Genomic DNA, 26656 nt, shown 5'->3' with positions numbered 1-26656 from the left:
CCTAAAAGCCAAATGCGCACGTCGGCTGCTGCCACAGTTGTTCCGGGCGCATACAGTCAGTGTGTTAAATGTGAGCCTGCGAGCATCGCGGAGGCTTTGGCTGATTGAACCAGAGCCGTGAACACACTTGGACCAGATATTGTTCTCAAGTGTCCCCCCCCCCCCCCCCCCTCCCCGCCTGCCTGCCAGGCTCACGGACACACACGAAAGTAAAGGGCTAAAGGTAAAAGGGGCATGTATGGAGAATAATGGCAGATGGTAAACTTGCGTCATGCCAGGGCAGAGCGGTTTTTTTTTTGTACTCGATTCTAAACGGACAACAAAACAAAAAAAAAAAAACCCGAAACCGGGCAGCCAAAAAAAGTGAGCCACTGTGACATAAGAGGACTCCGTCTATTTCATTTAAGCCCCGGCGTCCCATTTAATCAACGCCTGAAATCCACCAAAAGAACAAGTTTGCGGCTATGTTGTAGCGACAGAGATGAATATTTAGTTGGTGTTAAAGCTGAAGCCACAACTACATGGATGTCAGTGGCATTTCGTGCATCTCACCCTGAAGTCAACGAGCACGTTTCTGTCCCTCACACACGTGAATTTCCTCTTATTTCTCCGCTTTAACAACAACATTATAGCCACTCTTACACAAACCCACCCCCTTATTTCCCCTTTTACTTTTCTCAATTTCTCTTACCTGCACTTCGAAGCGCGTTTCCAAAAGTGGCGACAGCGTTTTCCGCGGCTCCCCTTGCTTTCCCCCGACGAAGAGCGTATAGGCTTTATTATGATTTATTATAATTTTGATATTATTATTTTTCTTTAATAATAATATGCTCCTTTACTTTGTTTCATTTCTCACTTCCATCTTCTTTTCATCTCATCAATAAACACACGCTGCAGCCTACCTTCATAGAGCAGCTCGGTTCAAGTGTGCCCTCCCATTTTTTAACTATACATCGAGTACTTTGAGGGGTGGAGGTGGTGGTGGTGGAGGACAGGGAGGAGGGGGGAGAGAGGGAGAGAGAGATAGGGTAAGGGTGGTTATAGAGGTGGAGGGGAGGAGGAGGAGGAGGGGGGGCACACATGCGGGCACGCCTTTCCACTTAAAGCTGCTATTGGAAGAAGCGGTGCCACTGTCTTGGGTTGGAGCAGGAATCCGTCAACATGATCAGTGCCCCAGTCGCAGAGAGCGCAGCAGCAGCAGCAGCAGCAGCAGCACTGCTCTATGGCTCTCTGGAAGTAGTGGGAGTTATAGTAATAGTAATAGTAGTTGTAGTAGTAGTGGTGTTCCTCCTACTAGTGGTGTTTAAATGTGCTCCTTGCCGAGCAGCAGCAGCACTTTGACACATGAAAAGCCACTGTGTGTAAAGACGCACCCACACTTCACCCGTGAATCGCACCTTTTTTTTTGGGGGGGGGGGGGGGGGTTGATTTATGTATAACTGCCAGCGTGCAGGCAGCAGTTCAACACATTAGCGTTCACAAATGTGAATGAACTCTCAAATCTAATGCCCAGTCTGGATCAGAAGGGACGGGAGAGGGAGGGGGAAGGGGGGGGATTGTCAGTTATGTGTCCATCACGCGTCTGAACTTTACATTGGACGCCGCCTCTGCCAGTACAGTAAAGCAGCTGCGCCGCGGCTTCCCATTGGACGGCGCCGCTGTCAATCACCGCCGCCACCAACAAGCTAGATTGTCTGCCGTGTCTTCTACTTTCTACGCATTTCTATTTTCTCATTTATTTATTTTTTAACGTCCCGAGCTGACCTCGAGTTTGCGAGCGGGGGGAAAGAATCGGTGTGGGTTCAGGCGGCCAATCAGATTAGGTAGAGCGATCGCTTTTTTTTTCTCTTGTTGTTGTTGATTTTTTTACTCATTATCCACATACATTGTGGCTGGCACAGAATAAAGCAGGAATGGGTCATGTGAGATGACACCCCCCCCACCCCCCCCACACACACATCCCCCCCCCCCCCCCCCCCTTCTCCCCCAGCACCCACCGCCTTGATGCCCCCTCCCTGTCTAGACAGTGACAGGTGTGTGCGTGAGTGCGTACACGCGTGTCTGTACTTCAGATGAGAATAATGAACCACGCGGAGGGTTAGTGTCTCGAACAGACACTTTCAATAAAATATTCATGTGTGACTCTTGTGCAGAAGAGGCTGTTCAGCGCGAGCTGCGGTTTGCGTCTTGAAAACACAGAGGTCAACTGAGGTTACGCACGACCAGAAAAACCCTCCTGCTTCCCCCACGAGCTGCGTAAAAACGCGCGCGTAAACGGCGTGGAGAAACTACACTTAAGGAGCTGTGCACTCTTGAACTTTGCTTCCACAGCCCCGCAGCGGTGTAAGCTTCACACAACCGCCATCTCTCTCTCTCTCTCTCCCTCCCCGGCTCCGAACGGATATTGTTGTGCGAGCACCGTGGTGTGGTGAGCAGCCATGGAGCCGCTCGGCTGCCTGTGCGCGCCATCTGCAGGGCTGAAGCTGTGGATTAAACACGGCGGGTTCAACGGAGGACACCCTTCCGTCACTGATTTGACCTACATTAACCAGGAACACCGTAGGAACAGCGCTTGCGGCCTGCATGCGTCGCTCTGCGTGTATGAAAAGCGCTTTTAGTATTTATTCAAACTCACCATTGTGTAATTTTAGGATCATGTCTTCCCGGAACACTCTATTTTTGTGTTTTTGAGACTTAAATTCATAAATAATCGCACTTGCAGGACTAACATGCTATTTTAGTGGTGAGGGCTGATGGTAATGTTGAACTGGATAGGCCTTACACACACACGTATATATATATATATATATATATATATATATATATATATATATATACAAAACACGTGTGTTCTGTCGATGTTTTTTCATAAATGTGACTATATATATTTCTGGTGGTGTAGTAGAGGGTGTGTGTGTGAGTGTGTCTATTAGGACTGCAATGATTATTTATCCATTATTAAATAAATCGCCACCTGTTTTGAAAATCAATTAATGTTTAAGTGTGTGGTTTTTTTTTTGGTTTTTTTTAGACAATCTATCCTGGGTCTCAGCTTCTTATATGTTAATATTGGAAGGTCTATTTGCTCCATATAACAAAGAAATCATTAAAGCTGAATCATTTTGGTTTTTGGACAAACTGAGACATTTGAGAACATTTTCATTTGGCGTTTTGGGAAACACGGATCAACATTTTGAACATTAAATGGACCAAACAACTCACCGATTAATTGAGAAAATAATCTGTGATGAAAATAATGATTAGTCTCTCCCTCTCTCTCTCTCTCAGACACACACACACCTTTTTTTTTAAATTCTGCTTCTTTATATCAACAAATTGAATACATGTTTGTGGATGCAACAAAGCATTTCAGAAAATCCATCAATTTTTGCAAACTGATTTACTTTACAAAATCCGACCTGAAAAGGCTCAGAAAAAAAGGGATCAGACCTGAACATTGGCTGGAAACAGACAGCAGTCAGCACTGCAGTCCTTAACCTTTTTTTCTATTTGAAAATGTGAAAATCTCTAAATGTTTCATTCAGCATGAAGTGACACGTTAAAATCAACCAAATGATACAGCACTAAACATGTTGCTATATTAAAGAATGCATGCCGATTGTCACATTTGACCACTATAGTTATATGACTGACAAATTCCTTTTTAAATTACCCACTGGTATTTCAGTAGGACAAAATATTTTAATTAAATTTTAATTAATTTGACCTTTATTACACACAGTTACAGTCAATTGAAAAAATATATTTTAAAAAAAAAACAGTCATCGTTAAACTGGTATTTTATATGGAAACTGAATTGTTGCCACAACTGAATGCCCCATGTTGTAACGCAAGAACATCATGCTGTAGCTTAATTTCTCATTGGCAGGTCGAGTCTTGTCCCAACCAGCTTTGACTATAACAAACAGAGGACAATATTACAGCTCTATCTATCTATCTATCTATCTATCTATCTATCTATCTATCTATCTATCTATGTATCTATCTATCTATCCTCATCTGATGGTCAGGAGGAGGTGACTGATTTACATTCATTTCATTTCAATGATAATGTCAGTGATAACATTGGTTCCTTTCCCCGTATCCTTCATAAATCATTTCAGCCTCTGTATTAGCTATTGTATAAGCCTACTCAGGTCTTGTCCTTGGCTGTTTTAATAGATCCCATGAAGTCAACGGCCAACAGGTTATTCATTTTACAGACAGTCCAGACAACTCATTATAGTTTGGATAGCTACTAACAATGTTTGAGGTGGTTTGGGGTAATTGGAATTAGTTTTCTTTCAATTTGCAGCGCAATTAAAATGTTATTTCTGTTCAGAACTGCACCTTTCTGAGCACACTTTGTTTCAAGCCCACACTTTAGAAACCTGTTAATGTGCGTGAAGGAGCATTAAGCTTCTCTCAGGATTGGCTCTATTTATTCTTTTTCATAATTGTCCTCAAGGTGATGTACAGCGTTGTACTCCAACATATCGGATTGCATGAATGCTGAAATTATATAGTTATGACACAATTTCTGGTGGATCATACAAGCATCTTCCCTTCTAAATAAAAGTATGCTGTGACCATGCTGATACACATGATCATATTCAATTTAACCCATTTAACACATCAAGCTGCTAAACATATCACGTCATGTGGACTGTATATATACTCAACCGGCCACTTTATTAGGTACAGATGTGTCAGCTGCTTTGTTAATGCAAATATCTAAACAGGCATTCACAGTGCATGTAGACATGGTCAAGAGGACTCTGAGCATCATAATGATTAAGAAAGGTGATTTAACTTACTTTGGATATGGCATAATTGTTTGGTGCCAGACGGGCTGGTCCGAGTATTTCAGAAACTTCTGATCTGCATTGATTTGTACAAGCAGTTCTAGGGTTTACAGAGAATGGTCTTCAAAAGAGAAAATATCTAGTGGCAGTTATTTGGGAAAATTCACTCAATGATCCCAGAGGTCATAGGAGAACGACCAGGTTGGGGAAAAAAAGGGAACAGTAACTACAAAAAAACAAAGACGGCAGATCAGCAGAAGACAACATTGGTTGCCACTCCTGCCACTGTAATAGCTGGTGTAAGTGGCTGATGAGTGTATGTGCCCAGACAGCTCTATATTTGGTCAAACGTGAAGTGCTGAACATCCCATGACTTTACGCAGTATGTGCTGTATACAAAACCCTCATTTACAAGACTTCAGTTTGCCTTATATGTGTGCAGCACAGCATGGTTCTCATGCATTCTTTACTTAAATAGGCCTCCACGCTTATTAAGTCGGTCAGCGAGGTCACTACAGTCTCCACCACTCACTTTCCACAACAACACCACAGTCAGCGAGTCTCCTTTATCTTGAAGATAATTCAGAAGAAACTTGTATACATTTATAAAGCGTAAATGTACTTACAAATCCATATGAAGCCACTACCCATCCGTGAATCTAGTGTCCGTGCATGAACAAAGCACACACACACCCTCAGTACCCAGCCAGAGTATGTCATTTAAATGGTATGATGACTCAAAATATTTCACTTGTTGATGTTTGTTATTATATCGTTTACTTTTAATTGTCTCTCTCACACACACACACACACATTTGCCTTTTTCACACCCTGATTAATCTTGTACAGCGTGTACCAGAGCATATCTCAAGGAAGAAGAAAAAAAAAAAAAAACACATGTTGTGGTGATCTGGGAGGCAGCCAACAGCCACCAACAGTGCCATCTTTCTACTCCCTCATACTTCACATATTTTCATGCCATTAGTGAACAACAGCAATGAGAACAACTTTGTCTTCTTCCTTGTAACGTTTCGCATATTTCAGAGATAAAATGAATGCCCATTAAACCTTAAAAGTGCTAACAAGCTGCCCAAAGCGCTCATTGTTAGTTTGCAATACTCTTCGCTCGTCTTCAGAACTGCAAATGAACAGTTGACAAGTACAGACAACAATGTTGCTTTGTGAGCTGTTCTTCTCTTCCTCTCTTTTTTAGTTGTTCTTTGTCAATTACTGAGCCCGAAATAACTTTTTTGTGGCTACGCAGTATCACAGTGACAACATTAGTGTTACATGTTTCACTGACGCTCACAAACATGCTCACACGTGGCAGAAAACGAGACTCTTCACACTCTTTTGTGTTGGGACTCCTTTCGTTTTTTTTCACCTAGGTGTTGTTACACACTGGAGAAGCCGTAACGTATTTTATTCAGGTCGCGTTGCGTACATGAGGTGAGATCCTGTTCTTCACGGAATGGCACCAACTGTTTGCTGAGTCACACACCGTTTGAGGTAAAAAAGAAAAAGGAAACAAGGATATGTAAAATTAGTAACTTGTTCAGCCGGTTGAACCCTTTCCTGGTTTAATAAAAAACTTAAGCAAGGCACGCTGAAGAAAGAAGACAGATGTATCAACTTGTAGATGCTATCTGCAAGTGGAACGACTGTAAATATTGCAAATACAGAGACATTTTAGGATTGAACCAGCAAAAATCTCAAGCTGGTAAAATGTTGACCGTGACAGTTCAACCGAAAAAACACAAGCTTGTACTTGTGCCTTTTAGAAAGACAGCGGCGGAACCATAAATGAGTTATCACGATGCTGTCTTTTTGGGAACGTGGTCCAAGAGATATAAATGATTAATGGGCTTCTTCACTTGTCTTTCAGCTCACAAGGGCTTGTGTCTTTGTTAGCCTTGTAGCTGAGACACTGGTCTCCACAGATTTTTCCTCAGGACTCTCTGCCTTGTGATTCACATTTCACCCATAGCTTCTGTTTGCCACAAGCACCAAAATATCACGTTAGCATACCAATTGCATTGTGAGGACTATGAACTTATTATACTGAAAATAAATTCGCTCCCCTGATTATAATTAGGAGTTTATCAATAGTCAAACACAGTTTGTTGTTTAAGTGTTTTAAATTGCCTGGAGACAGAGCACATTTCCCTAATTTTTAATCAGTTAAAACAATATTTCATCATGTTAGGAGCTTTATTCCTTTATGTAAATTGTATGTAGGGCTGAGCCAATATACTCAATGTCAATTTTGGTCCAATACTAGTCAAAACTGGATTGGACACTGGAAAAGGAGGAGTGTGAAATCTGATCTTGATCCAAAATCTCTAAATATCACATTAATACTTGACTAAACACAGACTGTATAAAGTAAATACAAAGCAGCAACAGCATTTTGAGTCATGTTGTAAGCTGTTAAGTTCTTCTTTGTGGGAGCAGCATATCTGTTACACAGTTGTGACATTATGTTTTTGAAGTGGCTTGTTATAGCAAGGTGGTGATGCATCAGCACAAATGTGTTATCAAAAGCTTGGCAGATTAAAATGACTGTAGCCAACTGATATTGTTATCAGCAGAAACCCGAGGTTGTGTATCGGTATCCGACACAAAAAAGGAGTGGTATTGAGCCATGAGCAGTTACATGTAATGTTAATGTTTATGTTCACCGGCTGTTCTTGTGAGTTTAGAAGATTTGGTGTTCAAAAATCAGAGCGGGATGCATAGAACTTTCCATAGAAGACACAATGTGAGTCATCATGGTTACACCCTGATAGTGACACATACCCTGGCTGGGCAGGGCTGCAGTACAGGCTCCTCCATTGGCCATGGGAGGCTCATAAGCTCAAGATGGCTGTCTTTCAAGAGAGTAAATCAAACATTTCTGAGCAAATTTTGTCCTCCCTATAGACACACAAACGCTCATCCTTCAACTGCTCTGTCTGATGCGTGGCCAAGACTTTGAATGACCGTTCAGGTGACCGTCTGAAAGTCAAAGCTGTGGCAGGTGGTAGAAAGCATGAGGCATGGTGGAGCAAACCAAAGCTCTGACTTAAACTTCTTATTGTTTTTATTGCTTTTAACTCGAAAGGAAGACTATTTGTTTAGTCAGTACACACTCCATAACCTGCTTGCAAATGTTTTAAATGGACATTTGAATGTTGCATTTATTTGTGGCCTCATTCATTGAGCACAATAGTGACCCCTCGTGGCTAAAATTGGTAACACCATCTAGCTTGCCTCAATATCAGTCATGCTAAGGTCCTGATGGTATAATAATCCTGCTCAGCATTAAGGGACTCAAGTGTGTTATAACTCACTTGCCTCCCCATTAATACTTTAAGCCCTATTCTCTTTTAAGATTCAGATTACTTAAAGTGGCACCTCCTACAGCCTGAGCTACACTGGCATGTGTGACATTACAGCATGTTGAGAAACAAGCAGACAGACACACTACAATTAAAACGAAAAAATTCAATCCTTTTCTCTGTCGTATGTGTCATGTTTCTGATATTCTTACAATCGCTTTCAATTTTTAATGACTTTCAGACTGCAGCCCTGGTAGCTTCCATCTGTCATCAGCAGGAAACTGTATACACCCCCCCATAAAACATCCCCACCATCCCTGAAAAGGCAATGCCAAATGAGGTGGTTGTATTTGTTTTTAGTGGCAGTGCTCAGACATCTGGAAAATCACAGGTGTTATGAATATGTATGTACTCCGTGTATCGCAGTCCGTCACGACAGTGCAACAGTGAGGATTACGTACAGTAGCAGAGGCTGTAAACTCAAGTCAAAGCAGCCATCGTTTATTTTATTATTCATGCTCGTGCTTTTCCTGCTGTGACATTTCTCCACGTCTGCTGTGTGGAAGGTTCCTCATTGATATTCAAATTCACCAGGATGTTTTGCCACGATCACATTCCATGTGATGCCTGTCCAAACATGTTGTGTTGACAATGTGAGAAACAGGTTTTTAAGGTTAAACTGACCATTAATCAGCAGCATGTAATTATACCGTGTCAACATCCGGTAGATAACCTGTGGTACTAAAACTACCCAGGAGATGGCGTTCTAATCCAACTAATAAGGCAAGAGGGTGTCTTCTCCACCACAGCATGTTGGGCAACTACTTAAATTATTACATCACTGAGTATCAACATTGATCTAATTAAAGACAAAGAATAAGAGTGACTTCAGACATCACATTTTCATTATGAAATGGAAATTAAATTAAAGAAGTACTTCAATTCTTCTTTGTTCACTCCTTTTTTTTTTTGAGTAAAAAGCCCCTGTGGTGTGTGTATCCTCAAGAACCACCATCTCCATACACACATACTACCTACATTTGAAATCAAGGAAGAATAAAGGTTTACTTGCAGCTGCAGTTGCTTTAATTCATTTCTAATTGTATTGCTGCCTTATGTTATGTCCTTCAGCTGTATTATTTGTAATGGGCCATTTTGACATGTTTTAGCAGGAACAGTACAGGTGTTACTGATCACATTAACACTGGCTCGGTCCACTTCATGTAAATCAAGACAGTCTACCAGTGGACAAACATGCACTCGTAAACATTCATGAACATGATTACTTACACCAGCTATTTCTTTTGTGCTGTGACCTGCCAAAATGGCTGCTGTACAAAGGGCCCATTACTGTTTTCTGAAGTTATTAGCTGTATGTCAAATGGCACAAATGACCCTGTCACTGCCTAGCCTCACTTGTAAAACAGATTTTTAATTTCAATGAAAAAAAAGGTTAGATCATTAAAAAAAAAAAAAAAGACTGTACTGTCAAAAGTATTTAGTTTATAAATTAACATTTTTCAAAAGTTAGCAAATATATTCAGGATGGATTCTGCCACAGAGGAGCAACTCCAAAGCAGTTTTTATCATATCATATCATTTTACCTTTATGGATTTCATTAAAGCTTTCAGGCTGTCCACCTCAACCCAAATACATCAATTGTCCTCACAAGGTCATTTCATTCCAGCCAGATTTCCTTTGCCAAATCTAGTGTATATATTCTCAATTATCATGCATTAACAATACAAGCTTTAGAAGTGGGCGGACCTCTCGACTCCGACCACCACCTCTGTTTCTCAGGCCGATCTACCAGGACAATGAGTGCCAGCTACATCATTACATGCTGTAGTGGACAAGTGAATGCATTAACAGCACCGGAATTCCCTTGCTGCTTATTAAATAGTAGGCTGTGGGTTGGTGGGAATAAGTGGCCAGGAAAGATTGCTGCAAGCCCCAGAAAGCAAGGCTAGTGTCAGTCAGGGAAGTATCTTCTTCACAGCGTCTCTGGTTTTGGTTCATCACTGTGCCAAATGCCATCTCACCCAGCTGTCAGCGAAGCAGGCAGCATGCACTGACAAGTGGAAGTGAGCTGGCTAATTATACAGTACTGAGGTCTGTTTACTGAGCAGGCTGCAAATGGCGAAGAAATGTGTTATTGTTTTGTTTTGGGGTGGCCATGGGTCGTGGGTACGGGGTGGGGGGGGGGTGGGGTCATCTTCCAACTGAAAGGTTGACGGTTAAATCCCCAAGATATGTGACCCCAAGTTGCTCCCAGCAAGCTGTGCCAGCAGCTTATGAATGGGTGACGTGTGACAAGTGGAAGAAGAAGAAGGCGCTAACGCAACATTGCAGATTTTATGATTTATTATGATTAAAATAATGTTTTTAGATGACTACGACACACTTCTTTGTATAACATTTTTCTGCTTCTTATATCTTTTTCATTAGCTTCCATATGATATGAACTACTGACTCCAAACCCAATGTAAATTGCTATTACTTGTCATATGACAGCTGGTGAATGTAACCAACATTTGTTTATATTTAAACGTTAGGCATCTAGACGATTTGACTGAGTTTAGATGAGTCAACGCATTCTCTTTTACAGTGCGTCGCACTCATCAACTGCACAAATGATAGTTTACTTCACTGGGACGCCACAGTGACATAAGAGCACACAGGAACCTAGCTAGCAGCCTCCAAATCCTTCTTCCCAACATTGCCCTTACACAACACCGGGAAAGTGACATTTCCACGAGCGAGTGTGCAGACACCTGTGGGCGTCTTGTGTACTTGACAACCTAGAAATGGTCTCTCGGGTTTTATGGCAGCTAAGAGAGAAATTGTTTTTGCTAGACAGAAGCCAGAAGGCTCAGTAATATTTATATTGAAACATAATACTGAGGGCAATTCTTTATGCAGTTACTGCCTGTATCCCCTCACTGAAAACATATATGAGTTATTCCTGATTACACCTTTTGATCATTTGAATTACAGCGAGTATAAAGTGGTATTACAATCAATCGATCTTTATTTATGTAGCACTTTTAGGTACGTACAAAACGCAACACAAAGTGCTTTACGGAAAAAAAAAAACACATCACCAAACGCGCCACACAATCACACCTTTACCCACTCAGACACATTCACACACCTCGAGAGGTACAACAGAGAAGCTGAGGAAACTCACAGGTATCTCCTCAGTCTGCAGATGAGGAACAAATAGGCAGAGTTAAAGAGATGTAGTAATCTAAAAATCAGATAAAATAAATGATTGAATGAATTAATTAATCAATTAATGAAAATAGATACTAATACCAAAATAAATCAATAAATATACAAAACAAAAAGTTGGTGTTGATTCTCCTCTTAAAAGTAACAACACTCTGTTCTGCCTTCATTATCATGATAGAAACATAAATAACTCATCATTTTGGATATGGTTCTTAAAAACAAGTGTGCTATTAGCCCTTGTTTAAGCTAAATCTGGCCACATTTCAAGCAGCAGCCCCATGATGAGGATGTTCTGCTTGGGTTTAGCCTGTTTAGATGACCAGCTCCTGTCCTTGGCCTACTTTTTAGTCAGAGGCAAAGCAGAGAGCCAAAAGACTATAGTCTTTAAGCAAAGCAGCACATGAGGATGGAGACAACATATTTGTGGGTGAGTGCTTTTCAAGACTCAGACAGGATTTATATAGAAGGAGTTCTGTGAATGTACTTCACTGGAGATGCCTCAGTATTCAAGCTCGTCCACAGGGAGATACTTTCTTTCTTCTGCAATGATATACTGTACATGTATTTCTGTATTTCTAACAGCATGTGTAAGTGCATGTGCGTGTTGAGTGTGTGTGGGTGTCGTAGGGGACATGAAGGGTTTTTGCGCTTGATGATAGATATACTGTTGTTCTACTTTGTTCATTATGTGCAACAAAACATCAACTTTCTGGCAAAGGCAACGTGAAATGTGCAGAGCTGCTGGTGGACTTGAGAGAAAATGATATCATCTTGTATACAGGTCAGCCACATTAGGATCAAAATCTGAAAGAAAATGCATGCATATTAAATTCAACTCTCATTCATATGCACAGAAGCCCTCATTCTTGCTCTCTGAATGTAAACAGATGTAGGAACTGGACGTCACACACACTTTCATTAATTCATAAACCATGTGTAATTGATTTCTGAAAGGTTTTATGGTGCATACACATATTTTTGATTTGTTTTACCTCCGAATGTAAAAGATAGTTCAGTTTGTGTGTTTAGTTGTGGAGATACACTCACTGGTCACTTTATTAGGTACAAATAATAACATAAGGTGTGGCACCTGGTGTGTTCTCCTGCTGCTGCAGCGTGTTGTGCCATTAGAGAGGGTCTTCTGCATACCCTGGTTGTGACAAGTGGTTATTTGAAAACTGATGCCTTTCTATTATCTCAAACAATCCAATTCACCTCTGACCTCTGCATCAATAAGGTATTATTGCCCTCAGAACCGCAGCTCACTGGATATTTTCTCTTTTTTGGACTATTCTCTGACAACCCTAGCGATAGAGTTAGTATGTGAAAATCCCAGTAGATTCTGAAATACTCAGACCAGACCAGATGAGACCATCTTGCACAAACAACTATGCCACTCTCAAAGACCCTAAAATCACCTTTCTTGCTCAGTCTGATGTTCAGTTTGAACTTGAATCGGTTTGACCATGTCTGCTGCCATGTGATTGGCTGATTATTTATCTGCCAAAGGGTTAGTAAAAATATTAATATCGATAATAAATCTACTGACAATACATTGAAATGACAGGTACAAAATATTAACAAACATAATGTGTGCATTAGATCAGCTTTTGCAGACCACACCATCCTTTAAGGGTCCAGTGTGTAAGAATCTGATGATCAGAATACAGAATATAACTCTCTTCACTCCTCCACTCTCCCAGAATGACCCTTGCCTAAAGTACATATAACAAGCTTTTTAATTTTCAAATAATTATATGCTTAAAAAACTTGCTAATCAGTATTAAATTCCATTTCTCTCAATAGGCCATAATAAACTCTACATACAAGTGATGAAGACAAAGTTATGAGTTTACAGTCCTTCCACTGTTCTGTGACAAAATACTGTCAAGGGCAACACAATGAGGGAATGTTTTATTAAAAAGGAGAACATTTGGAAAGAATCCACTTTATTTAATGACCTTTAATCGACTACTGGAGGATTCCTGTTCAGGCCTTTCTGTGTCGACAGTGCATGTCCTCCTTATGTGTGCATGGTGCGCTCTAAAGAGAGTGAATGGCTGTTTGCCTCTGTATATTAGTCCTGCGATGGACTGGTGACCTGTCCAGGGTGTACCCTGCCTTTCACCCTATGTCAGAATGAATGAATGAATGAATGAATGCCCATACTGGGGCATCATATTCATCAGAAATGAACCGCATTATTATACTGAATGAGAACATGGCATGCGTTTCAGCATCACTTCCATTGGAAGGAAGATTTTTTAAAAAAGAGCTGTTTCATATGAAGAGTACAGCAAACAGGACATTTTCAATGTGCACATATCCATGAACAAATTGGTAAATAATTGTACATTTTACCTCTTTTGTTTTAGCTGGTGTTCGGAAAAAGTAACCAACTGAGAGGCAACACCCTGTATTGCCTGATACAGCCTTGATAAAACCTTTCAGGTGTGACCTACAGACAATTAGATCGGAAGTCATCATTTTCAAAATGTTCTCAGATGCTCATTTCATGCTTCAGACAAAAGTGCAATTTTCATGAAGGCAAACCTAAAAATATACCGTGTGAAGTGAAAGTACAAGATATTCCCACACTAACAACTGACTTCCGTCGAGATAAATATCACCTGTTCTTATTAGTGGACATTATTGTCTCTCACTTATAATTGAAGACAGACAAAATGATCAGTCTTTTTTGGGGGGAGAACCCTTCAGTCTTTAACTGTATAATAAATAGAGTTGTTAGAAGGAATCAAAGGGTAATGGGAGTTATTAAATGTTATACGATGATGGTGAAATATTGCTGTACTTACTTCTCCTCCAGCCTCTGCTGGATATCTCATTAAACTATACAGTCACATTAAGCTGCTGTCTAGCTTCTAACAAGTTTGTAGTTAATTATCAGAAAGACGTATAAAAAGAGAAATCTAGTCACATGCAGACTAAGTATGGAGTACAGCAGAAGTGGAACAGGATGACCAGTCCCTGCCTTTAATTACAGAGCTCGACATTTGTGAAAGCACGACTGTGAGTGCATTTACAACAGTGGCCATCTGTGGGATGTGGCCATCTGTGGGTCTAAGTGTCTGTGGTTGTTGTGTTGCACTGTACATCTTGATAAAAGCCTCTACTCTTCACCACGGGGGGAATAAATGTGTGTTCATCATGCAGAATTGCTTTATTGCTGCACCATTGCTCCGGCATTGTGGGGAACCGTGAAGTGGCGATGAGGCGGGGCGAGGGGTGGTTTTGTACAATTATAGAACAGATGATGCAAAGACAGTGAGGGACACATTCCCCCTTACACAACCCTGAGTGGTACAGTCCACAGTCTTAAAGGCAGAGTGTACAGAGCTAGATTTTTATTCAAGTGTGTTAACTTTGCGAAATAACACTAGAAATTATTTTTACTGTAAATGTCTTGGGAGTTTCTTAAGTCACGTGGTTATTTAACTAATATTTGCTAATATCCAGTATAATACACTTGATAATTAGACCTGACTGTCCTTCATGGTTCTATGGCTTTCTCAATTTAAAATAAATGGACAAGCGCACACATGCACAAACACGCCTACACGCAACGACAAATACAGACTCTCATGCCCATGTGTGTAAATCCAATGCAGAATTCCTCACTTGGCCCTCAGCACTACAACAGCGGCAGTATGACAACAACAAGCCTCTCTATTGCCATGGCAACAACTGCACCATTGCTAAGGCAACAGCTGCAGAGAGCTACAACAAGCGGAAAAATTATCAATCTCATTACTTCGTGTGGTTTATGTAAAATCACATTTCTATCACTGTGTTTTCTAATTTCATTGGGGGGGGGGGGGTTGTTAAAGTCGTCATCGCCGTGCTTTGCGTTTTTCCGTGATGCATATGTAATTCACACTCTCCTCCTTAACACATTTTCTTTCGGTCTAATTCCTTCTGTCTTCACACACACACACACACACATGCACACACGCGCACACATACACATGCACACACTAAACCACTCTCCCTCTCCTTCTCTCTCCTTCACTGTCCCCTCCCTCAGTACTTCCTCTCCATCCTCTGCCGTTTTGCTGTCTTATTCTCTTTGTCTTTTTTCATTTTCATTCTACACTGTGAACCCCCCTCTTTTTTTTTTTATTCCTGCTACCTCTGTTGTCCATCTTCATCCTCCATCTCTTTTCATATTCACCCCATCATTTCTCTGTCTTATCCACTGTTTCACCTGTGCCTACGGAAAAAAAAAACCCCGATATACTCTCACCTTCTCTTTTCTCTGCTCTTTTGCTATCTCAAGACCACCCTCTCCACTCCTCTCTCTTTTCTTTGCTCACTCTCTGTTTCCCTGTGGCCCTCCCCCTCCCTTTTCATGTTTCCCCCTCCCTCCATCCTCTCTTTCCCTCGCTGGTTCAGTTAGTCAAAGAAGAGATTCACGGAAGGAGAGAAAAGGGGGGAAAGGCAGGACGAGAGTGAGAGTGCAGGAGTGGGGCAGGCTGGGGAGTGGGGTGTGGGGTCTCAGCCCTCTGTTGTGGGGGGTTGGGGGGGTTGAGATACACCCCAGCATTTTGTTTTAAGTACCATGGACTGCCTCTGCATTGTGACTACAAAGGTAAGCCTGTCTGATGTTCATTACTCTGGCTTGCTATGTGTGTGTGTGAGTGTAAGAGTGAAAGGTGCCACAACTGGACACAGAGCATAACGAGGCATGTGTCATTTAAAAAGTACACCATCTAGATGTCACTTCTTCTTTAAGACACACACATGCTGCTACATCTTGGAGATATGTTGTGGATTTTTATATTTCAGAAACATGTCAGGGTAAGCTGAGCCACCTTAGTGGTGTATATAGACAGAAAGCTCTTTGATATCTCCCCCTCTCAATGACCCTCTCTCCCACTCTCTCTGCATCTCCTACTCTACTGTCATGCCTTGTGAGTGTATAAACAGGGGCTGGCTGACCTGCGTGGACGCAGTGTAAAGCGGGAGAAAGCTGACGCTTGGACTGCCAGTGCAGGGCTTTGTGTCATGCCGGAGCTGCAGAATATGTCAAGAAGAGAGCATGGGAAGGCAGCCTGCATGCTAATCGCTGCTTTACTTTCCCCGTGACTGTAGGCACACGTTAGAGCGACCCACTGTGCGCGTGCACACGTCTGCCTCTCTCTCACACACAGGGATGTGATATATCATACACATGTGCTTAGCATCAACAGTCAGCTTGCTGCTACATGGAGGCAATTGGCTAATACAACAAGAAATTACACCCGCTTTTATATGGTCTTACCCCGCGCTCTCTCCGAGGTCAAAATCATGTTTGCTCAGGCGGCTACAATCTGTTCCAGACCTTCAAAAGTCCTGGTGGACACACTTATTCACACACACACACAGGTGAACAGCGTGCTGTAGCAGCTGCAACTGAATATAGATGTGTGCATGAAGTGATGACAAAACTGTAAGAAAGAAACTCACACATGAACACGCGCAGCGATCGTGAGAGTTGCAAAAGTTGCGGTCATTTGAAAATGTCGCTGGGACTCAGCGTGTGTGCGTGGAGCATAAGTGGAATGCATTACGTAAACATTTTTTCGCTTAACTATGGCACATTACACACACTTGCTTATCAACCTCAGTTTCCTTGGCAACAGAGATTATTGGTCTGTTAAACACAGATAAGTAGGTGTAGTCAGATGAGTAGGGAGACCCTGTTTTACACTGGGGAGGTTTATATTAAAGGAGCATTATGCAATTGTTTTACCACAAATGAACAGCTTCAAGAGCATTGTGTTGGTACACTGATGATGGACACGCCATATGTGATGAGAAGCGTGTGCTGGTTTACTGCACTATGTCACTATGGACTGCAGTCACCTATAGGAAGAAGCGATGCTGACCTGTTCTGAGATGAGAATGCTGTGTTTTATCACCTGAGCGATTGATAGGAAAGTGGTCTGAGTTCAGGTTTTGTGTCTATGACACTGCCTCCAGTATCCTTTACCGCTCGAACTCAAAACCCAACAGAGTTTACTGCTCCAGCATCCTGTAATTACCACTTGTGTCTGCAGAGACAGCTGTGCCGCTTTAAATACAGTTTGTTTATACTGTGAACAGAGAAGAACGCATGCACTTGATGCAACATTTTCTTCTTACAAGGCCTTTTTGCTGCCTTATACATCAAAGTTGCAGTCTGACAAGTTCTCTATGAGAAAGGGAAAAACAATTTAAATGTCACGGTAATTGTGAGCGTGGGACATGTGTGTATGTCTTTTATGCTCCTTATTTGTCTAAAGTGTGAGTCACTGACTAAACTTGAAAAAAAGAAGGCCACTGTAAGTGAAAGACCACAGTTGGTAACAGTGGATATTTCACAAAACTAGCTCCAGAATCCTGCATCGCTACCAAGTGAGAAAGGACTTAGTGTAAAGCTGGCAGAGAAAACCTCAGTATTGCCAAGAGATTGTTAGACAGATGGTCAGCTTATAAAAGAGAAAGTTAGTGCATTGAAAGTGTGTAAAGGAATGTACCGACCGAATGGCAAAGCGGGGCTTTTGATCAACCAATAAGAGAACTGGATATTTTTAATAGCTGCTTGGAATCCAACACAAAAGTGAGTTTAAAAAAAGATTCCCCAGTCTTTACAGTTTACCTGAAAGATGGGTCATTGCCCAAAATTTTTTTTTTTATTCCTTTAAAATGTGATTCTTTAATGGAGGATAGCTTCAGAGCAGGCGAAGTGCACGGCTTTGTGTGAGCAGCCCTTAAGGTGAACTGTTCCCTGACACCCACATACTGTAGAACAGGTTACGTAAATAAAAGAAGAAGAACCTACTCACCCATGCAGGTCTATTCATACCGTTTAGTTGTGTTGGTGAAGCAACACTGGGGCGGTGAGTGACAAATGTGGGTAACCCTGTGGATAGTAAACATCAAGTTGATCATTAAAGTAAAGCAGCACAGAGACACAGTTATGTCTGATTTCCGCTGTGTTCCTTCAAGGTCCAGTGTGTGAGAATTAGTGACATCTAATGTTGAGACTACAGACGGCAACAGATGGAGGACTCTGCCGCTCACCCGTCACTCTCCCAGGCTTGTCAGAGAACTATGGTGGCCTTCACGTACCAGAAAAGATGTAGTTGTCAGCACTCTCCACTCTCCCACTCATAGCCCTTTCCTCCATCTTCATTGGTTTATGCATCAGGTTTATGTGGGCAGAATCCTGCAGTAGAGACATGGCAACAGAAGATGAAGCATGTTAAAATACAATTCTCGCCAAAGCTATATACAGCATGAGCCGTACATACACATAAGTACGAAGTAGGAATAAGTACAGAAGCAATGGGCAGCACTTATCTGTGCCCGGGTAGCAATGTTGGTTTGGTACCTTGCTGTCCCAGAATTTGACACACTTTTCCACTGAATGTTAAAAAGGCCAGCATGGTTCATGCTGAACGAGTTAAACTCATTGACAGCTTGCTAATATAAGGCCAACTTTCTAAATGCCAAAGATCACAGGATTTAACAGAGAAAAACAACAACAGAGCAGGTGGTGCACTGTATAAGGCTTAATCTCAGGCTAAGTAAACTAAAATATTTGATTTTGAATGTGATTATACACTTATTCAATTTCGAGCCGCATCTCCCTGTGTACGCATGGGATTTCTCCCGCAGTCCAAAAACATGCAGAGGTTCATTGGACACTCTAAATTAACCACAGGTGTGAGTGATGGTTGTTCATCTCTGTGTGTAGTCCCTGCAATTAACTGGCAACCTGTCCAGGGTGCACCTCGCCTTACACCCTATGTCAGCTGGGATTGGCTCCAGCTCCCCACGACCCTCACGTGGAGGATAAAGCGGTAGACAAAGAATTGATAAATATTACATTTCTACCACTAAATCCTCCTAAATGTTATCCACTGTATGTTAAAATGACCAGGATGGTCCATTTTGATCAACAAGTGACACAGACACAGTAACACACACTGAATGTTGTCACTCAGAGGCTGAAGGAAACCATTAAATAGCAAATGGAACGACACAGAAGCTATATGGAAAGCAACTGAGAGCATAGAGCTCTCCCCTCCTAGCTTTCACCAGACCAGTCATTATAGATCTGTTGCAATGGTTCTCTTTTGGTTATTTTATTTGACAGGAAACACTTGTCAAGTAAAGACTGCAATCTATAAAACTTGATAAGATCTATTGTTGTGTTACCATGACCATTTGGATTTTTGACAAAAAAAAACAACAACTAGTAATAGTATTAGTAGTTATGTTGAAGAAAAAAAAGGACACTATTTCAATCGGCAGGTCACAGATCAGTGAATAAAAGTAAAATTACTACAACTGGAGCACAACTGGTGTAATTTAGTGAGGAAAAATAAAGAGCATTTGAAGAAACCCCCTTTATTGGTCTAGCTCAATCTTACCACCAGAAGGTCTAGGGTTTGATCCACTGGGTCCTCTAGCTTATATGACGACGTGTCCCTGGTCACATAACCCCAAATACTTAATCTATCCAGCCACTGTTGCCAACTGAAAGGCCGGATAAATAAAGAGGGGTGAATGAGGGAAGGGATCCGGTGTAAATCTACACCAAATCAACAATGCCACTGCTGTTGTTGGCCCTCATCAGTAGTAGCTAATGATGCTACTTTTACATGACCAGGTTGTCTTACTTTCCCTAAACATTACCTCAGACAGGTGTTATGTGAGATATCAAGTTTTGTCTGCTTTTCGCGACGACATCAGATGACTTTCCAAATCCACTTGTAGGAAAAAAACGGACTCCTACAAACAGTGATGAGGTCATGTTATGTCCTTATCTCTGGTGTAGAGTAGAAGCTGCTCCACTGACACCTGAAACTATTTGTAATTTCATCTCAGAGACAAATCAAATTCGGGAACACTGAAGAATTTAACTTCTAATCCAGTAATGGGTCTGTATCTTTAATTCTCTCTATTATATTTTAACACCTTATGTAATTTTCTGCCTCTTCCTGCACGACTGTCTCAGAGAATAAATACATTTTAACACATGCAATGTATCATACCGAAGTGTCATTACATAACAACTGGAATTGGAATATTAGGGCATATCAGCTTGAGGAAACGTCACAGGATTTATATTTGGTTGCGAGGCTGACAATACCTTTGCCTCTGCCTCCCTTCATGGCACTGAGTCAGAGAGGGTGGTTTGATGTTTGAGAGGCGAGAACAAAGAGGATGTACACAGAAATGGGACTTGGAGTTGCACTAAAAGCACCTTATTTTAATGTGATCATTATGTCTGATAGAAAACCGTTTACAATAAAGCATACCAGTATCTCTGGTGTGCATTCCAAGTAAATCTTACTGCCTTGCTTTGCTTGTCTTACTCCATTATCACTCCTCTCCCTTTGTTACCCTTGTTCCACTTCTCTGCTCTCACATTTCCAATTTTTTTCCTTCACCTCCACTATCCCTCACCCTGTCCTCTCCTTCCAGTCCCTCCTTTCCTTTATCTCATTTTACCTCCTTTCCCCTCTTCTGCTTACTCTTCTCTTTCCTCTTAAGCTTACCTTCTGCCTTCCTCCTCAGCACTTTCAAGGCTTCCCTAGTTAGTGCCCCTTCGAATAAATTATACATTTGACAAGATGTAGTCAAAGCAGCAGTTCCATGTGTGTGGCTTCTTATATGGCATCATGCTCCAACATGAATATCCTCTTCCCTGGAATGGGTTCTCACTCTCACATTTATAATATTCTTTGTGTTGCCGGCTGTTCTTATGGTTAAATATATATGAATATTTGTTTGTGAGTGTGTGTGTGTGTGTGTGTGTGCAGAGGACGATGAGGAGCTTGCTATGGCTGCTGCATCTTGCTCTCATCCTAAGAGTCTCCAAAATGGAGCTGAGCAAAATCCTCTGCTCACGAACCAAAGAGTCTCCTCAGTATGCATTCAGCTCAAGCTCATCCACCTTAACAAGTGTCCGTCCACTCCACTGTTTGGTGTGTGTCTGTATGTGTGTGTGTATCATACACTGACTGTGCTGTGGGGTAGGATTAGTGATCCAGTTGAGAGCTCATATGATCTCCACTCAAGGGCATGGGAGTCCATGAGGTCTGCCTTTGTGTGCAGCCACAGAGACACTGATCCTGTCAGGTTGCTCCCAAGACACAGCGAGTGAAGTAGAGCTTTACCTCGGCACAAGTCTGATGTCATGACTGGAGGTTCTCTGATATCCAATGTGTAAAAAAAAAAAAAGTTTAATGGGGTAACAGACATGTAATTTAACACAGACAGATGTATTATTCATCATCATTTCAGCTCAAAGGACAGAATTCTCATGACAAAATAGTCATAAATTGGCTGGTCAGCTGCAGATTTGTTTCATCTTTAGGCACATATTGCACCACCCACCCACACATTCAACTGCCTCCCTGGAAAAAAAGGCCCACACCTACATGATCAGACAAACTGCAGAGCATTCTGCTCTTGTGCAAGTGGCTTCTGCACTGTGAATTGTAAAACTGAGACTTGGTCTCCAGGTTCAAATTGAAGGCTGAGGAATCGTGCCTGGGTTAATGAAATAACAAGTAGAAGCTTAATGATGCCACTTGTTTTGGATGCTAAATTCAAGCATTGGTAAACGGCGTTGGCGAAGATGTTTTTTTATTTTTAACAACATGTTAATCAAGTATCTTTCAACACCTCCACGAAATAACAGAGTTAACACAGGTGATGGCAGCTTACCTAGTTCACCCAAGCTCAGTCACTACACTATGAGTCACTGATGTGACTAATTAAATGGGAAACCTGAGTAAATGAGTGGGGACTCATTATGAACACAAAAATGCTCCCACACAGGTAAACTGCATGGTACAATTATGCAATCACAAGTCATTGATGCTCTGCAGCGTTCATAAATGCACACTGATTAGACCCCGTTCATTCTGATATCTAGAGAGAGGACTCATTAGGTGCTTCATGGAGTCACAAGTCCTTAAGACAAGGCCTGATATAAATGAAACTAGCAAGTGTGAATCAGACAGATTCTTTCACCGATTGATAAATGATTTATTTGTTGGGAAAGGTAAGTGGACATTGACGCATGCAGTGAGTGAGTTTACAGAATTAATTAATTGTACATGCAACTTTGCTGTTTATGACAACTAGTTATGTCATCCATCTTCTCCCACTTTATCCTCCACATGAGGGTTGTGGGGGTTGCTGGTGCCAATCCCAGCTGACACAAGGTGACAGGAGGGCTACAACCTGCACAGGTCGCCAGTCCATCACAGGGCCACATAGAGACAAACCATCAACTCTCACACTCACACCTATGGTCAATTTAGAGTGTCCAATTGGCCTAATCCCCAAACAGTCTAAATTACATCTAAATAAAATGAGCTGAAAATGAGTGTTTTATTTTCTACCAAAAATACTTTTAAATGCATATTGAGCTATTGCTGTGGTAGCTCCATTTTAATATGGTCAGAAGAATAAGTGTGTGAAAAGGATTGTGGGTATCCTACACAGTGGAGCAGTCCTTCGGTGAGGTTGGATGACGTAGCATCCTTGAAACTCAGCCATCCTTATTGTCAGGGCAGACATGGCAGAAATCTTCCGTCACAAACATGCTCAAATGGTCAGTGTTGTCATAGAAACTGTGATCAGTGTCGCTCGAGCCTTAGTGTAATATGTAAATAAAAAAGAAGGAGCGGTGACTAAGAATGTGACTGTGTCAGCAGGAACAGTCCGTTGACAATCACACAGAGAGGGTTATAGAAAGGTTGCAGTGCGTAAACCCCCTCATTACAAAGACGAATGCACATTTGGGGGTTCAGGGATGCAAAAAGCCAGAGATGTGGATAAAAGTGACATGTCCAGTTAAGTTCAGTCATCCCTCACCACACTCGCAATAAGTGGGTGAGTGCATGTGTGGCTCACACCGACAGAAGAGTGTAGGTCGTATTGGTTGCCCCCCACAGTGAGTGGATCTGGTGGCTGTGTTTCAATTTGCTGGCAATATTATTGGGTCTCTTTTATATTTATACCTCTGAAATTGGAAATGAACCTGTTTTCCATTCAAACTTACCACAAATTGACATTGAAAAGAAAACATGTACTGTATGTGCGTATTGGGAGTTAGTTCACCACCAAATTTCAGGTTTGATGCACCATTAGAACAAGGATAAAAAAAAACATTTGATAACATGAGCAACGAGAGCCAGGAAAGATCAAAATATGAAGACGTCACAATCGACCTGTGTATTAATGTAGCATTATTTCCTTGGAGTAGAGGTTGGTGCACACATGCTTCCTCTCATCTGCCATTTCCACCATTTTTCCAGTTCAGTAAAATGAGGAAGCTGGAGTGATTTCATTTGCTGAATCTGTTTCTGCTGCACTTACACAGATTTACCTTTTTAAGATAATTTTCCCTCCTCCCTCAAGTGTAAAAGATTTTGTTTAAATTGTCTGTGTTTCCGTTCTAGTTTTTGTTATGAGTAAAACCGGCTGATGGAAACCCACCTTTTGACAGTGAACAGGAAAAGTGGGGGCGAGTTGATCATGTTACATAAATTTCCTACAGTGAACTGGTGCTAACACCATGCAGGCTTTACATTCATATAATCAGAGGTGTTATGGAAGCATGTATGCATATGTACACACACATCTGAACTCTCCAGGTACTGCCCCCACTCCCTCAGGAGGAAACACCTCAGAAGCACTTAACCTGTTTTTAGTCATAAACACTTTACATCTTTGAATTAAAATAATAGCAAATTGTAAAGTTCTGTTGTATGTTCTGAAAGTATGCTCTTTTAGATACAGCATTTCACCTCCATGTATGCTAAATAGGAGAATGAAGTGCTTGGTTCCTAGATGTTTTTGACATATGTCTCTCTTTACAGCCTGTGCTTAATTAACCAATTCACAATATTTGGTTGTTTTTTTTTTTGGATAGTTTCAGATTATACGTTGTTCTTTTCTTTGTTCTCACATCTTTTGTTGCCGGTGGATTTGACCAGTATGGTTGATATTGATTGTGAACGTTATATTGACGCATCCCCGGCCTTTAATGCCACCAGGACTCAACCTCAAACTGAAGATTTTGAACATTCTCATCACCATCAACATAAACACTTCACGACAGAATATCTTTTAGACAAATGACATGTTGTTCAATGACCCAACAAGTCAATTTATGTCCATTTGTCCATTAATTTGTCGTCTGTCTGTATGGTGCCAATGCAATGCTAACCTCTGGCTTGTCATCAACTTTATAAAGCGTCAGCCAACAAGGAGGCTGTTGAGAGCTCCTCTTCTTTGTCAAATGCACACAACACAATCTGTCCTCTGTTCTATCCATACTCTCTCATGATTTGCTCCAGACTCATCCAGAGGATGAGAGAGGAGGAACAGTGCCTCATCATTTCCTTGGAATAAATGTTTAGATATCGCTGATGATATTTTAACATGTCGCGACGTGAAGAGGCCACAGGCTCATCTATATTGCTTTATGGTGTTTTTAATGAAGAAGCTAATTACATTTTTAAGCCAGACTATCCCCCTTTAGACAAGTAGACTTTCATTGTGCGCAACCCTAAAGCTATAGTCTGTAATTGCTTTCTGAAACACTTATTTTATTTTTTAAATTCATTGAAATCATTTATTCACATCCTGATGGCCATCAATAAAAATAATGTAGTGTCCATAGCCAACGCAAAATTCTGTATCTGTTGGAGCGTAACTGCCACTACAACCTTTTCAAGACTCCTACCACACCACATTTTCTTTTAATCCTTCCCCAGATAACTTATTTGTTGGTGGCTATCTGAATGTCAAATGGATTTAGAGAAAGTGTCAGTAACAAATGATGGACTTTTAAGCTTTACATGTGGTTTTGTTGAGGTGACCTGAGGAGAATGTACCATAATTAGCCCTTTCTTCGTAAACGCACAAATAAAAATAAATCCTCACAGGGAACATACAGTACTGTCCACCAGTGGACCTTGCTTGCACTCCCTGCCGCTTAATTTCCGTGTTTTGGCTGTCAGCATTGCTGTCTGTGCTAAAATTGCCCATATGACAGGTGACAGATTAGATCCATCATGAATTGTTTGGGCTGGAGACTTTGTCATATCACAGTGTGAGTGAGAACATTAACTAGCAGGAGGAGTGTGGCTGACAGCTGCACAATATTCGGCTCTGACACTGCTGTACATGCACTGACTAGACTAGAAACAACACATTTGTGTGCTAAGTGTGTAATGAATAAATCAATATAGATGGTACTGATGTATATTTAAAGATGAGGATATATTCAATAGAGAAGGTCCTGTGGAAAGAAGTCGGTCAACGTCTTCCTAAAAGTAATTAAACACACTAGTGGCATTATTGTTAAAGGAGTCAACTAAACTAACTAGTGCTTGTTAAGTGTGTCTGTGTGTGTGTTTGAGGTGGGATGTGAATGTATGTGCAAAAAAAAAAGGAAGGAGAAAAATGACCAAAAAAAAGAATGACGAGGAAGGCAGTGCTGATATCATCGATATGAATAGCACTTGTATTAGCCTTGCAAATGAGTTCAGACTTTTCTTGCAGTGCTGTGTGTGGTCATATTTTTTCACAAAAGTACACAATGACACCTTGTGGAATTTTGTTAAACTACATCGCTGGAGTCCATGACGACCCGGCTCAGGGATATTGTCAGATTTCAGCTGGTGCTGTTGGATGGTAAGATGCTCAGATGCTTGGACGCTACATCAGGCTAAATAAACCCAAGGACACACATTCTGTCTTCTGTGAGGTCGAGGCCTTGTGTTTTCCCCAGTGATTATGAAATAGCAGGAAGCTGTTATCAGTAATCAGTTACTCATGAGGGATTTCACCTCCTATTTGGCACAAGTTCAATCAAATGTGAATTACATTCCTTACAACTCTTGCTGTATACATACATATGAACATTTATAATGATTTATAACATTTATAATAATGAACATTTCAATGAAAAACACCCTCACGAGCTAATGTCACCATGAGCGCTTACACCCGGCACAGTAATGAACAAGTGCACATCTTTCTTTTGGTGTGTGTGTGTGATTTGTTTGTCTCTGGCTTTGTATCTTCATGTTCCCCTTATAGGTGATGTCAGTTGCCTAGCAACCGAGCAATCAGGGCCCGATTGTTGCCATGACAACATGGCAGGGGTATCATCATGGAGAGAATAGAGATGAAAAGGAGGAAGGGAGGGAGAGGAGAGAGCAAAAGAGAGATAGTGAGTGTGTATGTGTTTGTGCTGTGTGTGTGTGAGAGAGAGA

General features: G+C 41.3%; 2 protein-coding genes and 1 long non-coding RNA gene across 3 annotated transcripts in view; 1 reads left to right on the top strand and 2 right to left on the bottom strand.

Annotated features, from left to right (window-relative positions):
- Positions 1-952, bottom strand: part of zbtb20 (zinc finger and BTB domain containing 20) — a 28513-nt gene extending 27561 nt beyond the window's left edge. The window contains exon 1 of the mRNA XM_058626978.1: positions 692-952. The gene's annotated coding sequence lies outside the window, so the exon portion shown is untranslated. The remainder of the gene's footprint in view (positions 1-691) is intronic.
- A 14919-nt stretch (positions 953-15871) lies between these two features.
- LOC131458251 (disks large homolog 4) overlaps positions 15872-26656 on the top strand; it is a 68352-nt gene continuing 57567 nt past the window's right edge. Inside the window, exon 1 of the mRNA XM_058627165.1 lies at positions 15872-15969. Coding sequence (XP_058483148.1) covers positions 15940-15969 — 30 coding nt within the window. The 5' untranslated portion in view covers positions 15872-15939. The remainder of the gene's footprint in view (positions 15970-26656) is intronic.
- Positions 18188-26656, bottom strand: part of LOC131458253 (uncharacterized) — a 55447-nt gene continuing 46978 nt past the window's right edge. Inside the window, exons 2-3 of the long non-coding RNA XR_009240074.1 lie at positions 18474-18570; positions 18188-18264 (exon numbers count right to left, since the gene is read on the bottom strand). This is a non-coding gene — a long non-coding RNA (uncharacterized LOC131458253). The remainder of the gene's footprint in view (positions 18265-18473; positions 18571-26656) is intronic.

This window comes from Solea solea, chromosome 4 (genome assembly GCF_958295425.1).
Source record: "Solea solea chromosome 4, fSolSol10.1, whole genome shotgun sequence".
Taxonomy (NCBI): domain Eukaryota; kingdom Metazoa; phylum Chordata; class Actinopteri; order Pleuronectiformes; family Soleidae; genus Solea; species Solea solea.
The sequence above is the reverse complement of the archived record's forward strand: the minus strand, read 5'-3'. Positions and strand labels throughout refer to the sequence as shown.